This window comes from Meriones unguiculatus, chromosome 20, assembly GCF_030254825.1.
Source record: "Meriones unguiculatus strain TT.TT164.6M chromosome 20, Bangor_MerUng_6.1, whole genome shotgun sequence".
Taxonomy (NCBI): domain Eukaryota; kingdom Metazoa; phylum Chordata; class Mammalia; order Rodentia; family Muridae; genus Meriones; species Meriones unguiculatus.
The window spans coordinates 23,264,015-23,276,334 of record NC_083367.1 but is presented as its reverse complement, the minus strand read 5'-3'; the positions used below and the strand labels follow the sequence as shown (position 1 = coordinate 23,276,334).

The 12,320-nt window shown below is 42.6% G+C and overlaps 1 protein-coding gene across 1 annotated transcript in view; it reads right to left on the bottom strand.

The window, feature by feature from the left end:
* Positions 1–1,389, bottom strand: part of Slc2a12 (solute carrier family 2 member 12) — a 52,896-nt gene extending 51,507 nt beyond the window's left edge. Inside the window, exon 1 of the mRNA XM_021640310.2 lies at positions 1,151–1,389. Within this exon, the coding sequence (XP_021495985.1) occupies positions 1,151–1,265 (115 nt within the window). The 5' untranslated portion in view covers positions 1,266–1,389. The remainder of the gene's footprint in view (positions 1–1,150) is intronic.
* Positions 1,390–12,320: the final 10,931 nt, after the last annotated feature.

The following is a 12,320-nucleotide window of genomic DNA, read 5'->3' as shown; positions in this document are numbered from 1 at the left end:
CTGTGGCTCATTTTCTCAGGAATCTATAGATAAGACCTCTCTAACTCCAATCTGATTCCCCTTGCCTGCTCTTAATAGCGTTTCCAGTCAGCCCTCAAGGCCTTGGGGAAAGAGAGAGGCCAAAGATGGCCCCAGGTGTCCATTCCTGACAAGACCTGGGAAAGAAAGAGCAGGCTAAGCCTGGAGCAAGGCAGGAAAGGAGCCGGTGTCTACATTCCTGAGGTGGGACCACTTCACCTCCAGGTGAGGCTTTGTCGATCCTGCTCCCAGATCAGGCAAACCCAGATTCAACATCCTGTGTGGCCCCATTCCCCAACGAAAGGCAATGAATGACTTCGGTGTGGCTGAGCACTGGTTGACCATTTGTGACATTCCAGTAGGCAGCTTGGGAAAGGAATGTATGACGAAATGAAGGTATGATGAAAGTAGTAACCGCAGAAGGGAGAGGGCCGTTTGTGTTTGGTACGTCATAACTCAATTAGCATATAGTCCCTGGCAAACTGGATGAGTAGAAAGAGGCACCAAGAAACAAATATCAAACAAGCAAATAAACAAACAAAGGAAGGACTAGGGGTGTGTGTCTGGGGACTGTAAGTGTGGAAGCAAAGACAGGCATCTAGGTTAGCACAGATAGTGCGATGAAAACTACCGAAGTTCTCTTCGGGAAGGAAAAAGTATTCAATGACTCGCTTTTTGAAAGGCCTCCAGGAAAGCAGGGACAAGCAGAGGAGGAGTTTTGTGGGGGCACGGAATAATTCATAACGTCCACTTGCCGCACACCACCCATTTGCGACAAAAACAGAAAAAGTGTGTGCTCGCAAAGGAGGCTCTGACCCACCTTTCCAAGAAGGAAGAACGGGTGCATTGCGTTACGACGTAAAGCAGACGGATGGAGCCCGTCCATCTCAGCAGCAAGAAGGTAACTCACGTTTCAACACGTGAAGTCCCAAGGAGACTTCAGTTGTGACATGGACAGCTCTGGGTCACCCCGCGTCGCACCGAACCCCGTGTTCTCCACGCACCCGGCCGGCGCGCCCCCGGGTTGCGCGCGCACCCGCACTCCCCCACACACGCACGGTCCCCAGGGGCTGGCGGGGACGGCTGTCCCCCTCGAGCGGACACCCGAGCCGGCCCCGCGGTCTCACTTTACCTCCCGCGCAGGCAGGATGCCGGCCGCCGCTGGCTCCACAGCTGCCGTCTGTCTCCGCCTCTCTCCCGTTCAGTTTCAACAGACTGGGGCCCTCTGTGTTTTCAACAGGTACCATGGTCACGTAGGGCTCACAGCTTCTCCCCCGCCAGCAGACCACCCCGACCTACCGCGCTGACAGCAGTGGTCACCGTCCCCATGGGCAGCATGCTAAAGAAGGGTGGGAGGGGCTGGGGCGGGGAGGGGGGGGACCCTTCGGGCAGAGCCAGTGTGATTTGTAACCAACTTTGTTTCTATTTCCGAAGGCTTTGCCCTTTTCGGTGACACAGGCTGTTGCTATTCCAAGCAGCCTATCACAGGCAGGGGGAGGGCCGTTGTCTCCAGGATTGTTTTGCCTTTAGATGCGAGTTTGGAAGCAAAAGGTTAAAAGACTTGGGGACTCAAAGGCAGTTGTTTGGCCACCGGCTAGGGCTAGCTCTTGTGTTCCCGCAATTTGAAAAGCAGCTTAGAAAAAAGCAGCACACAGATTTAAATGCAAGTCTGCAAGCCGAGAGTGGGGAGCAAGTGCCCACAGATGGTATCAGTTAATTCGCAGAAGAGGAACACTTTATGCAAAGACATAGCTGAAGGGAGAGTGTATTAATTTTTCTTTTGCTAGCAAGCCTGTTACCCTAAAAGCCATGACACTCACCAGCTTAAACAAAGCGTGGGAAGTGTTTGTTTCAACAGGATTTGGGTCTAGGTAAACGCCTTGCATAGCTTTCTCTCTAGGGCCGTGGGAAGAAAGAAGGCCTGTTCCCAACTCCAAACGCATCGGTTCTTTAGACACCTCCTAGCCTGAGTTTAGAGCAAAGTCATCCTTTGAAACAGAGGTTGTTCTGTCGGGTTGCATGTTGGCTTGGCTGGCAGGAGGATACTAGCTATTCAGAGCAGGCTTGAGCTGTTGTAACATGAAACAAATCAGGGCACCAAAGGGAGGGGTGCTTTACTGGTTCGTAAATGTGTGCTTACATAAACAGTCAAACAGACCCACGATATTTTACCATCCTTTCTGTACTTAGCAAATCAGAGCCACTGAGAAACCCCTGGCATCATAATTGTAAGACAAATTATGCTAGATACAGCAAAAAATAGAGCTTGTGAGAGAAAATGGGGACCAAAGAAACTTGTTTAAGTTCTTCAGAACAGGGTGTGGGTCAGTGGTTAGAGCGCCTGCCTACCTACACACAAGGTTCTGGGTTCGGAGCCTGGGATCTGCAACAAACAAACAAACAAACAAACAAACACACCCAGTGCACTCAAACTCTTCAAAGCTAGTCAGGAGCCAAGAAGCCCAACACTGATTCTCCTGCAGCCTGACATTCCAGCCCTGTCTAACACTAGTTCCTCTTGACCATAAGAGAGGCCATGAAACAGATTCTCGTCTTAGCTGTTCCTCCGAGAGGGGAAGCAGGCCTGTACTTGTCTAGGCAATGACCTGTTTTCGCTCGTTTCCCACACTTTGGGTCATAACCAGGGTTTTCGTTAGTATCGTTTGTGCATATCTTTCCTCATCGATAGGCATTTTTTTGCATTATTGTTTAGGAAAGACAGGGACAAATGGGAAGAGATTCAACTAGCATTCATTATAGCTAAATTACTTTTCAACCAGTGTTGATTATACACCTGCTGTATATGTGCTGGTCGTACTGAGAAGGTGCCCTGCACAACACCCACAACTCACCATGGGTGGAAGCTCAGGGAAAATGAATGTTATCAAGACCGAAGAACTCGTAATGCCAAATGGCAGAAGAAACTGCCATTGTTTGTTCCTAGGTGCGTTACGGGCATGCCAATGTGTATCTGTGAGGCACACGTATTCATCCTTTCATCATACTCTCTTGCCCGGAACCTGTGATGAACTTCGTGTGGGGTGGGTGTACAAATGCTTTCTTTTATGACACCTCCACACGTACACACACACACCTATGTTAGCAGGAAGTATTGGATTGTTTGCTGGGGCAGCTGAGTAGACAAACCCAGTTCTAGGACACCTTATTGTGCTTGTAAGTGGTTGAGTGATCCTTGTTCAGTTCTCTGTAGCTCCACTGTTCACAGACTCTGTAGGCATAGACCTGGAGTCAAGAAGAATAAGGAAACAGCGTGACTGACCACATTGCCTCCTGGCAGCTGACTCTGTTTCTTCTCTCCCTGCTGGCCTGACAAAGGCCACTGGCTATCTCAAGCTCTGACCTGTGCTCACTTGGTTCTTTTACATCAAAGTTGACTCCCAGGGTAGCGCCAGGGAAGCTGGTTCTTTAACCTTGTCCTGCCTTTCTGCCTTTTCACTTCTCCTCTTCCCCCAAAGCAGGTAATCGAGACCAGGATTCTGGTAAACCCAAGATTAATCATAGGAGCTAGAGACCTTCCTCAAAGCAGGCAATAAAGCCTGTGTCACCTTCCCGTTTTCCCTTGAAGCAGGGTCTCATTTGGTCCTCAGAAGGAATGCTGCTCAGACAGCCAGGAATCTGAACCCACTGGTCTTGCTGACTTCCTGTTTTAGTTGTTACCATTAGACTCCGCCCTTGACGGCTCATTTGCATTTCCACAAGGCTGTCCCGTCCAGTCTTCGCTGAACCCAAGAATGAGAACAGTTTTCCACCAATCTTGGGAGCTTTGTTTCTGGAGGTTCCTACACCCCACAGCAGTTTAGCTAGATGAATGTGCAGTATTTTCTTGGTTTAGCCTGTCTTTTGTCATGTTTGTTTCGGCAATGACAGGTGAGAAAAGTTAATCCATACTTCTTCCCCTACAGTTACCAGACTGATCCCTGTAAATCTAACAACCTTCTCGTCACTAGAATGTGAACCTCAAGAGGGCAGGAAGCTGTAGATTTCTGTACCTTCATCTCTCCCCATGTTTCTAGCTCCTGGGAAAACACCAGCCATGCTGTGCATGCTCAACACGTATCTGTCACCTCCATGAGTGATTACCATTAGAGCTCTCAGTGGGCCAAATGACTAAAACTTCAAAACCTATATTATGATTGCCTGTGACACTGTGTCCCCAGCTCAGCTTTCCCTTCAGGAGAAGAATCAATGTGGGATGCCCCAATGGCATCTGAACCATTGATGCCAACATTCAAAGCTATACTTCCACCCAGAGGCTATGTAATCAGCCACCAGGTCATTGCTACTATCACCAAGAAGTCTGCTGCACTCCACTTCAGACCTCTGTCCGTAGGCAGTGCTGCCAAACCTTCAAACACCGTGATCTATGAAATGACAACATGGTACACTGGATGCGTTACTTTGTGAAATGGCATGGCCTCCATTTTGCAGAAATCAAGACTCAAAACTGCCAGACCTGCCCAAGATCAAAAGACATTTTCCAACGTCTGATTACGAAAACTCTGAATCACACAGGAAATCCTGTAGTTTGCATTACTTTGTTACTGTTTGTCTGGTCACCTGTTTACCTAATGTTTATCCCCCATCTATTGAAATATGTTATTGTTCCAGTTACAATGAGGGTAAATGCCTTCTACGCAGTATAACTAACTAGAGGCCTTCACTCTTTAGGGTTCTCCTTTCAGTAAAGTCTCACATGCAGTGTTGAGCACAAGGCCTAAGAAAGCCATTATCCACATTCCAGAAAACACGCAGAGCGCGACCCTGGTTACATCACAGAATGCAACCAGGCCAGAGTCCCGGAACTCTCCCGTGTGTGTTCTGAGCAAATCCCAAGCCTGGCCTCCACGAGCTTCCAGTTGTTTGCTTGCTCTCACTGTTTGTCCAGTAAATCGCCTGCACCTGTTCTGAGTACTCTACAAGTGAAGCATGCCGGTGGACTCTGCGCAGAGCTTCTTTCACTGTGCTTAACTTGAGATTCACGGTGTTTGCCGTACACTATCCGATGTCTGCTCTCTTTATCGCTGTATGGCAAGAGCAGATACGCCGACTTATTCCTTTCCTAGTACGATTACGGACACCTGGGCTGTCCATACTGAGTGTTCCCATCGCTTTCCTGTCATAAATAAAGCTGTGATGAGAACAAGGAATTTTGCAGAACACAGCATCTCAGTCCACAGCAGTCCGAGCCTGTTTGACCTCAGACCCGCGCCTGCCTTTGTATCCTGCTGCTTCCCTGTAGTGCAGCGCTGTGTTTATGTGCGCATCTCTGGAGGTTCCAACCTAAACGGGATGATTGCAGTACAAACACGAACAGAGAAATACGATCTTTAGACCAACAAGAAGTCCAGATACAAATCCGATGCTTGCTTAGTCATAGGCCAATTAATACCCACCCTGATAGAATTGTTTGTAAAAATATTTATTTTCTTACTTGCTTAAGCTCTCTGATTAATTCTGCTTTCTAAATGATTTCCTGTTTGTTTGATTTTGAATTGGGCTCTTGCAATGTAGCTGGCTGGACCAAAAAAAAATATTATTTTGCAGAACAGGTAAAGGTGATTTATGTGGAAAAAAATGGTCACTTCTGGAGGTTAGGGTACTGCTTTCCCCAGAGGAGATGTGATGGAATGTTCTAGAATGGGCATGTTCTTTGGCGATCCTTATGTCTAGGCCTTCTAAATGCTGGCATTATAGGCATTTTCCTCCACACCTGGCTGCTGTGTGGTCAGTGTCTTTCATATGTTTAGAGTATTATTATGATTCATAGCATATTGTTTAAAGTTTCTTAAATTACAAAGTGAGCATAGTTGAATTCATTATATGATCACTATACTTAATATTATATATTAATCATTAAATATAAGACAAAGAAGCAGTGCAAGAAAATGTTGACACTGTTACTTTAAGTAGGAAAATCAGTAGAAGATTACCTACTCAATATTTTAACACAAGCCTTCAAAAATATACATGTATATAATGCCCAAAACTATAAGGAAACTTGGAAAAATTAAAATAAAATATAATTGATATGTTGGGCTGGCAAATAATATATAAAAAGTATTGTCTTAAAATTGTTTTAGGGATGTGACTACAGCTTAGTGATAGATACTTTTATTATTACAGGGGACTGGATTGAGACCCTCAGCACCACACACACACACACACACACACTATAAAGAAACATACAGGAAATGTGAGATACCATGAAAAGACCAAACTTTCAAATCACAGTAATAGATGAGGAAGAAGAATCTCAAAGTCAACAGCATAGACAAGATGTTCAACAAGACCATAGAAATAACTTTTCTAGACTTAGAAAAGGCATACCCATACAGATACAAGAAGACAAATACACAAGAACAGGAAAAAAATCCCCATGGCATATAATAATAGTTAAAACACTAAGTATACAGAACAAAGAAAGTGTATTGAAAGCTGCAAGAGAAAAACACAAGTCACATATACAAGAAAACCATCAGAATAACAGCTGATTTCTCATTGGAAACTGAAAGCAAGAAGAACCCGGAGTAACGCATTCCGAGTCCTAAAAGGCCATAAAGGCCAAATATATCCAGCAAAACTATCCACCATAGTTGAAAAGAAAAAGAAGAGCTTTCCTCCATATAAACAGTTTTAAAATTTGTATATATCCAACAAGAATAACCTAAAGAAAATGTGGGAAGCCATATTGCAAGCTACAAAGAGGAACAAAGACAGCCAAGAGACTGTAGAAAGAAATACAAAGCTATAATTACTAAAACACAAAGTTCCGTGGACAATACAAACAACATCGAAAATCAATAGCACAAGTACAACATATACACTTCAATAATAACTTTAAACATGAATAGCAATCATCACTATCTTAATAACTGGAGAAAATAGACTTCAAACTTAAGTTAAACAGAAGACATGAAGGACAGACATTTCATTCTCTTCAAAGGAATAGTTAGCTCAAAGTCAAAACTATCCTAAACAAACTCTTTTGCACCCAGTTACACAAATGTTGGTGTGTATATGAATACACGCACATACATAAACATACACTATTGAGGCTGGAGAGATGGTGCAGCAGTTAAGAGTACTGGGTTCCAGAAGAACTGGGTTCAATTCCCAGCACCCACATGGCAGCTCACAGCTGTCTGTAAATTCAATTCCAGGGGCCCTGGCACATCATACAGACATAAATGCAGGTTAAACACTTATGCACATTAAAAAAATGAATAGAATAGAAAATATTAAAAATGTGTGTACACACACATACTACTGAATTTAAAGACACAAGGTAACATCAACCCATTATAGTAACTGATTTCAATACCTTATTTCCTTCAATATACAGGTCATCTAGACAAAAATGAAACAGAAAAATACTAGAAATAAATGGCATCATACATCAACGGACCAAATGGGTATCTCCAGAATAACCCAAAGAACACACATCCTACTCAGAAGCACTGAGAAGCTTCTCTAAGATAGACTGCATCCTGGGACACAAAACTTAAAAAGATTGAAATAACTCCATGTATCCTATCTCATCACAATTAAATTGACAGCAGACAAATCTCTAGAAAATACACAAATTCATAGAGATTAAGCAACTCATAACTGCATGATGAACGTTTCAAAGAAGAAATCAAGAAGAAAATTTTAAAATCCTGGAATTACATGAAAATAAAAACACAACAAAAGAATCTGGGACACACTGAAAGCACCCCTACAGGGAAATTTATGGTCCTAATCACCCACCAAAGAGCACACATACAAGATTTAATGACTCAACAATTTGGAAGCAAGAAAAATACAAATCCAAACCAAGTTGATGGCAAGAAATAAAAAATCAGAGCAGAAATTGATGAACTAGAAACAAAGAAAGCAGTATGAGTCAACAAATTTAAGACCTAGTTCTTTAAGAAGAAAAACAAGATTGACAGACCCTTAGCCTAACTAACCAAAAGAAAGAGAGAAATCAAATTAATAGAATCAAAGAACAACAACAACAACAACAGGGAGATCTTATAAGAAACATCAAAGAAATTAAAAATACTATAAGGGAATACTTTCAAACCTGTCTACCATTAAGTTGGAAATATAAAATAAATGACTTAACGATACAACTCAAAAATTTGGAAAACCTAAAGGATATGAATGACTTTCTAGATTCATCCAAACTTCCAAAATTAGAACAAAAAGAAGCCAACCGTCTTAACAGACTCATAACAAATTAAAACAAAACAAAACAAAACAAACAAACAAAAAAAAAACATTCAACTAGTCCAGGGCTAGATGGATTCACAGCAGAATTCTACAGACTTTCAAAGAAGATATATAGCCAATTTTTCTTAAACTATGAAAGAAGGAAAGAAAGAGAAGAAACACTGCTAAACTTCTTTTATGAAGCCAGTTTCACTCTAATACCAATACCAGATAAAGACAACAATGAAGGAAAGAAACAAGCAAGCAAGCAGGCAAACAAACAAACAAATAACCAAGTTGACTTTATCCCTGAAGTGTAGGGATGGCTAAACATATGCAAGTAAATAAATGTAATAAATCATATAAATGTACTTAAAAACAAAGATCACATGGTCATCTCAATAGAGCAGAAAAAGCCTTTGACAAATACCCAACCACACTTCCATGATAAAAATCCTAGAGAATATAGGACAAGAGAGAACACCTCAACATGATAAAAAATATGTATGAGTAACCCACAGCCAACAACATGCTAAATGGAGAGAAACCTGAAGCTATTCCCACTGGTCAATATCCCCACTCCTTTTCAATATTAGATCCAATGCATAGCTTCGAAGGACATTAAAGGAAAACAAACAGGAAAAGAAGAAATCAAACTATTGCTATTTTCAGATGACATAGTATTGCTCATCAGAGATCCCAAAAATTCTACCAGAAACTTCTAGAAATGATAAATTCCACAGTGCGGCAGGATATGAATCAAGTTGCACAAATCAACAGCTTTTTTATACACCAACAACAAGCATACAGAGAAAGGGGCCATAGACACACTCCCATTCACAATAGCCTCAAAGAAAATAATCTGGAGATAACCCTAACCAAGGAAGTGAAGGACCTCTACAATGAAAACTTTAAACCTATGAAGATGGAGACAAAGAAAGATGATAGAAAATTGAAAGGCATCCCATGTTCATGGATTGGTAGAATTAACATTGTGAAAACAAACATTCTTCTGAAAGCTACTTACAGATTAAAACCCTCAATTCAAAACCCCCGTCTCATTCTTCACAGAAATAGAAAAAAGTATCCTAACACTCATATGTAACCATGAAAGAATCAGCCAAAATAGTTCTGAGGGGAAAAAAAAAAGAAACAATTCTAGAGAGGTTGTCAATCCAGATCTCAAGATGCAGTACAGGGCCAGAGTAATAAAAGACAATATGGCACTGGCACAAAGTCAGACATGTAGACTAAAGGCCCAAACATGAGTATATGTAACTTCAGCCATTTAATATATGACGATGATTCCTAAAATGCATGCTGGAGAAAAGAAAGCATGTTCAACAAACGAAAAAAAAACTGGATGTTTACATTCAGAGGAATGAAATTAGAATGTATCCATCCCCTTGCACAAAATCTAACTCCAAATGGATCAAAGGCCTAAACATAAAACACTGAAACTACTTAAAGAAAACATAGATAGTATCCTACTTGATACAGGTGTAGGAAAGGACTTCCTGAGCAGGACTCCATTTGCCTGGGAATCAAAGCCAACAACTGACAAGTGGGACTTCAGAAAACTAAACTGCTACACAGCTGAAAAACCAATCAGTGAAGAGGAAGTCATAGAATGGGAGGGAATCTTTGCCAGCTACTCATCTGACAGAGGATTAACATCCACAATATACGGAGAGCCCCCAAACCAGTCAAAATAGCAAATGACTCATTCAAAAAAAAAAAGTGGGCCTGGTTCCTCAGCAGAGCTTTCAAAAGAAGAAGAAGAAAAATGGGTAAGCTACATCTCAACAACAACAAAACAAGTATTCATAGTCCCTACAGAAATGCAAATCAAGGAAATTTTAGGATTTTATCTTACCTCAGTCAGACTAGCAGATATCAACAAAACAACTGACAACAAATGCTAGCCAAGATGCAAGTAAAGGGAACCCCCATGCGCTGTTGGTAAGATTGCAAAGTGGTACAGCCCTTCTGGAAATCAGTGTGTAGAATTATCAAAGAGCTAAAATTAAGTCTATCATACGGCCCAGCTATACAGCTCTTTGGTCTGTACCCAAAGGATTCCACACATTATTTGCTCAGCCATATTCATTGGTGCTCTATTCACAATCTTTGGGAAATGGAAATTATTTAAATGCCCTGAAGGTGTAAAGATTTAAATGATATCTGTACCCCCCAAATCTGGTTGCAATCCTTCATCTGAGAATCTCCTCTCTCAATGTGGTGTAAACATTGCTCCCCAATTGTTCCCTGAAATGTTGATAAAGCAGCTTAACAGCCAGTGACTGAGCAGGAGAGAGAATAGGGCTGGAGGAGAGAAAGAGAGGGAGTGGCCATTGAGACACAGGAGAGGTCCAGGAGACATCAGAGAGAGCAGCTGGAGCAGAGAAAGCCATAAAAGCAAGTATCTCAGGGATTTATGCTGAGAAGAAGCCAGATTATCTTAGATGGCTAAAATAGATTAATACTGCTCAATTCTTGAGCCATAAAGCTTGTTAAATAAATATAATAGCCCAGTCTCAATTATTTGGGTGCTAGCCAGGTTAAGAGAGAAATTGCACACATTTTTTTAAAACAACCACAACAATGCCCCCCAACTAATGAGCAGAAAATGGAAGTGTAGAATTCTATTCACCTTTAAAGAAACATGAAATCATAAACTTTGCAAATAAATTGGGGGGAGGAGGGACTAGAAAAGACCATATTGAGTGAGCTCACCAGACCCAAAAAGACAAACATCACATATTCTCACTCACCTGAGGCTCGTAGCTCCAAATCATCACAAGTGAGTAGGAAACCTAGAGTAACTGCAGAAACTATGAAGGTAAAGAGGGGCCATTGATGGGGTTGGGTGGTAGGGAAGCAGTTGAGAGGGGAAGAGCAGGGTTCCAGTGATCTGATGGAGGAAATGAGAAAAATGAGGGGCTCTATTTAGGGAGGGGGATAAATACAGAAGAAGGAGGGTAAATAACAGTAAGGATTTCTGAAAAAGTCATAAGAAGCCATACTGTTAACTACTACCCCAAATACCTGTAGTACAGGTAAATTGTTGCATAAATATGCACATAGTTTAAACATGATTTTGTCATCTGGGCAGTTAAACCATCTAGCAGAAACCCCAACACCAGGCATGAGAAGCTTTGGGGGGGTGCAGGGAGGAAAGGGAAGTATAGGGTTGTCCAAGAGATTCCTAAAACATACAGGCTACTGCTGTCACGAGTTGCCACACAGAGGTGGAAGATAAATCTCTATCACTGAAGACATCGTGCACTTCAGACACAGGGCACAGAGGCCCCTGGAACTGACCTGCTCCCCGAAGACAAGCTTTCATGGTACCAGAAGGTGTCATGCAAGCTTCCGAAGGAGAGAAGCAGCCAATAGTCTCGCCCAGCTATGATGCCTATGAACCACAACAACCAGCAAGGCACGATGACCCTAAGTGGCATGCACTCCTTGACGGTAACAAACAGCTTCCTAACTGGACTTGAGACCTGCTCGACAAGAAGGAAGTCATGCCTGGTCCTGGAAACCTAGACAGTTACACAGGGCTGGTGAAGTCATGGGTCTTGGAGGAAAACCTACAACCACCACTTTACTAAACAAAGCATCATCCCAAACTACGTTCTAAACACTTGCCTTCTGCCCACAGATAACTGTATCCTCAGCCCTCATCAGGAACACTTCTCTTTGCAACAGATGGAGACCATTCCAGAAAGCCACAACCAATCAAAATGCAGAGTTGTGGAGCCCGGTCCCAACAGATACATCTACTACACAATTCCTGCACCCTAGGCTCAGGGATCACTGTGGAAGAGGAGCCAGAAAGATTGTAAAAGCCTGAAGAACAGGGAGTTTGCTGTGAGATGGTGTCTCCTAGGAGTGTCAGAAGCTACAGCCGTCAAATCTCACCAACATGACCACCTAAACATGAGATGAACAAGGACAACTAGGCATGTTGATGTGGGTGAGAGAAGGCCCTGAAGGTCTCAACCCACAACGAACTACAGACGACTGGAAGGCTCAGGAGAGTCTTCCCCAGGAAACAGCACATCGATTGGTTATCCAAC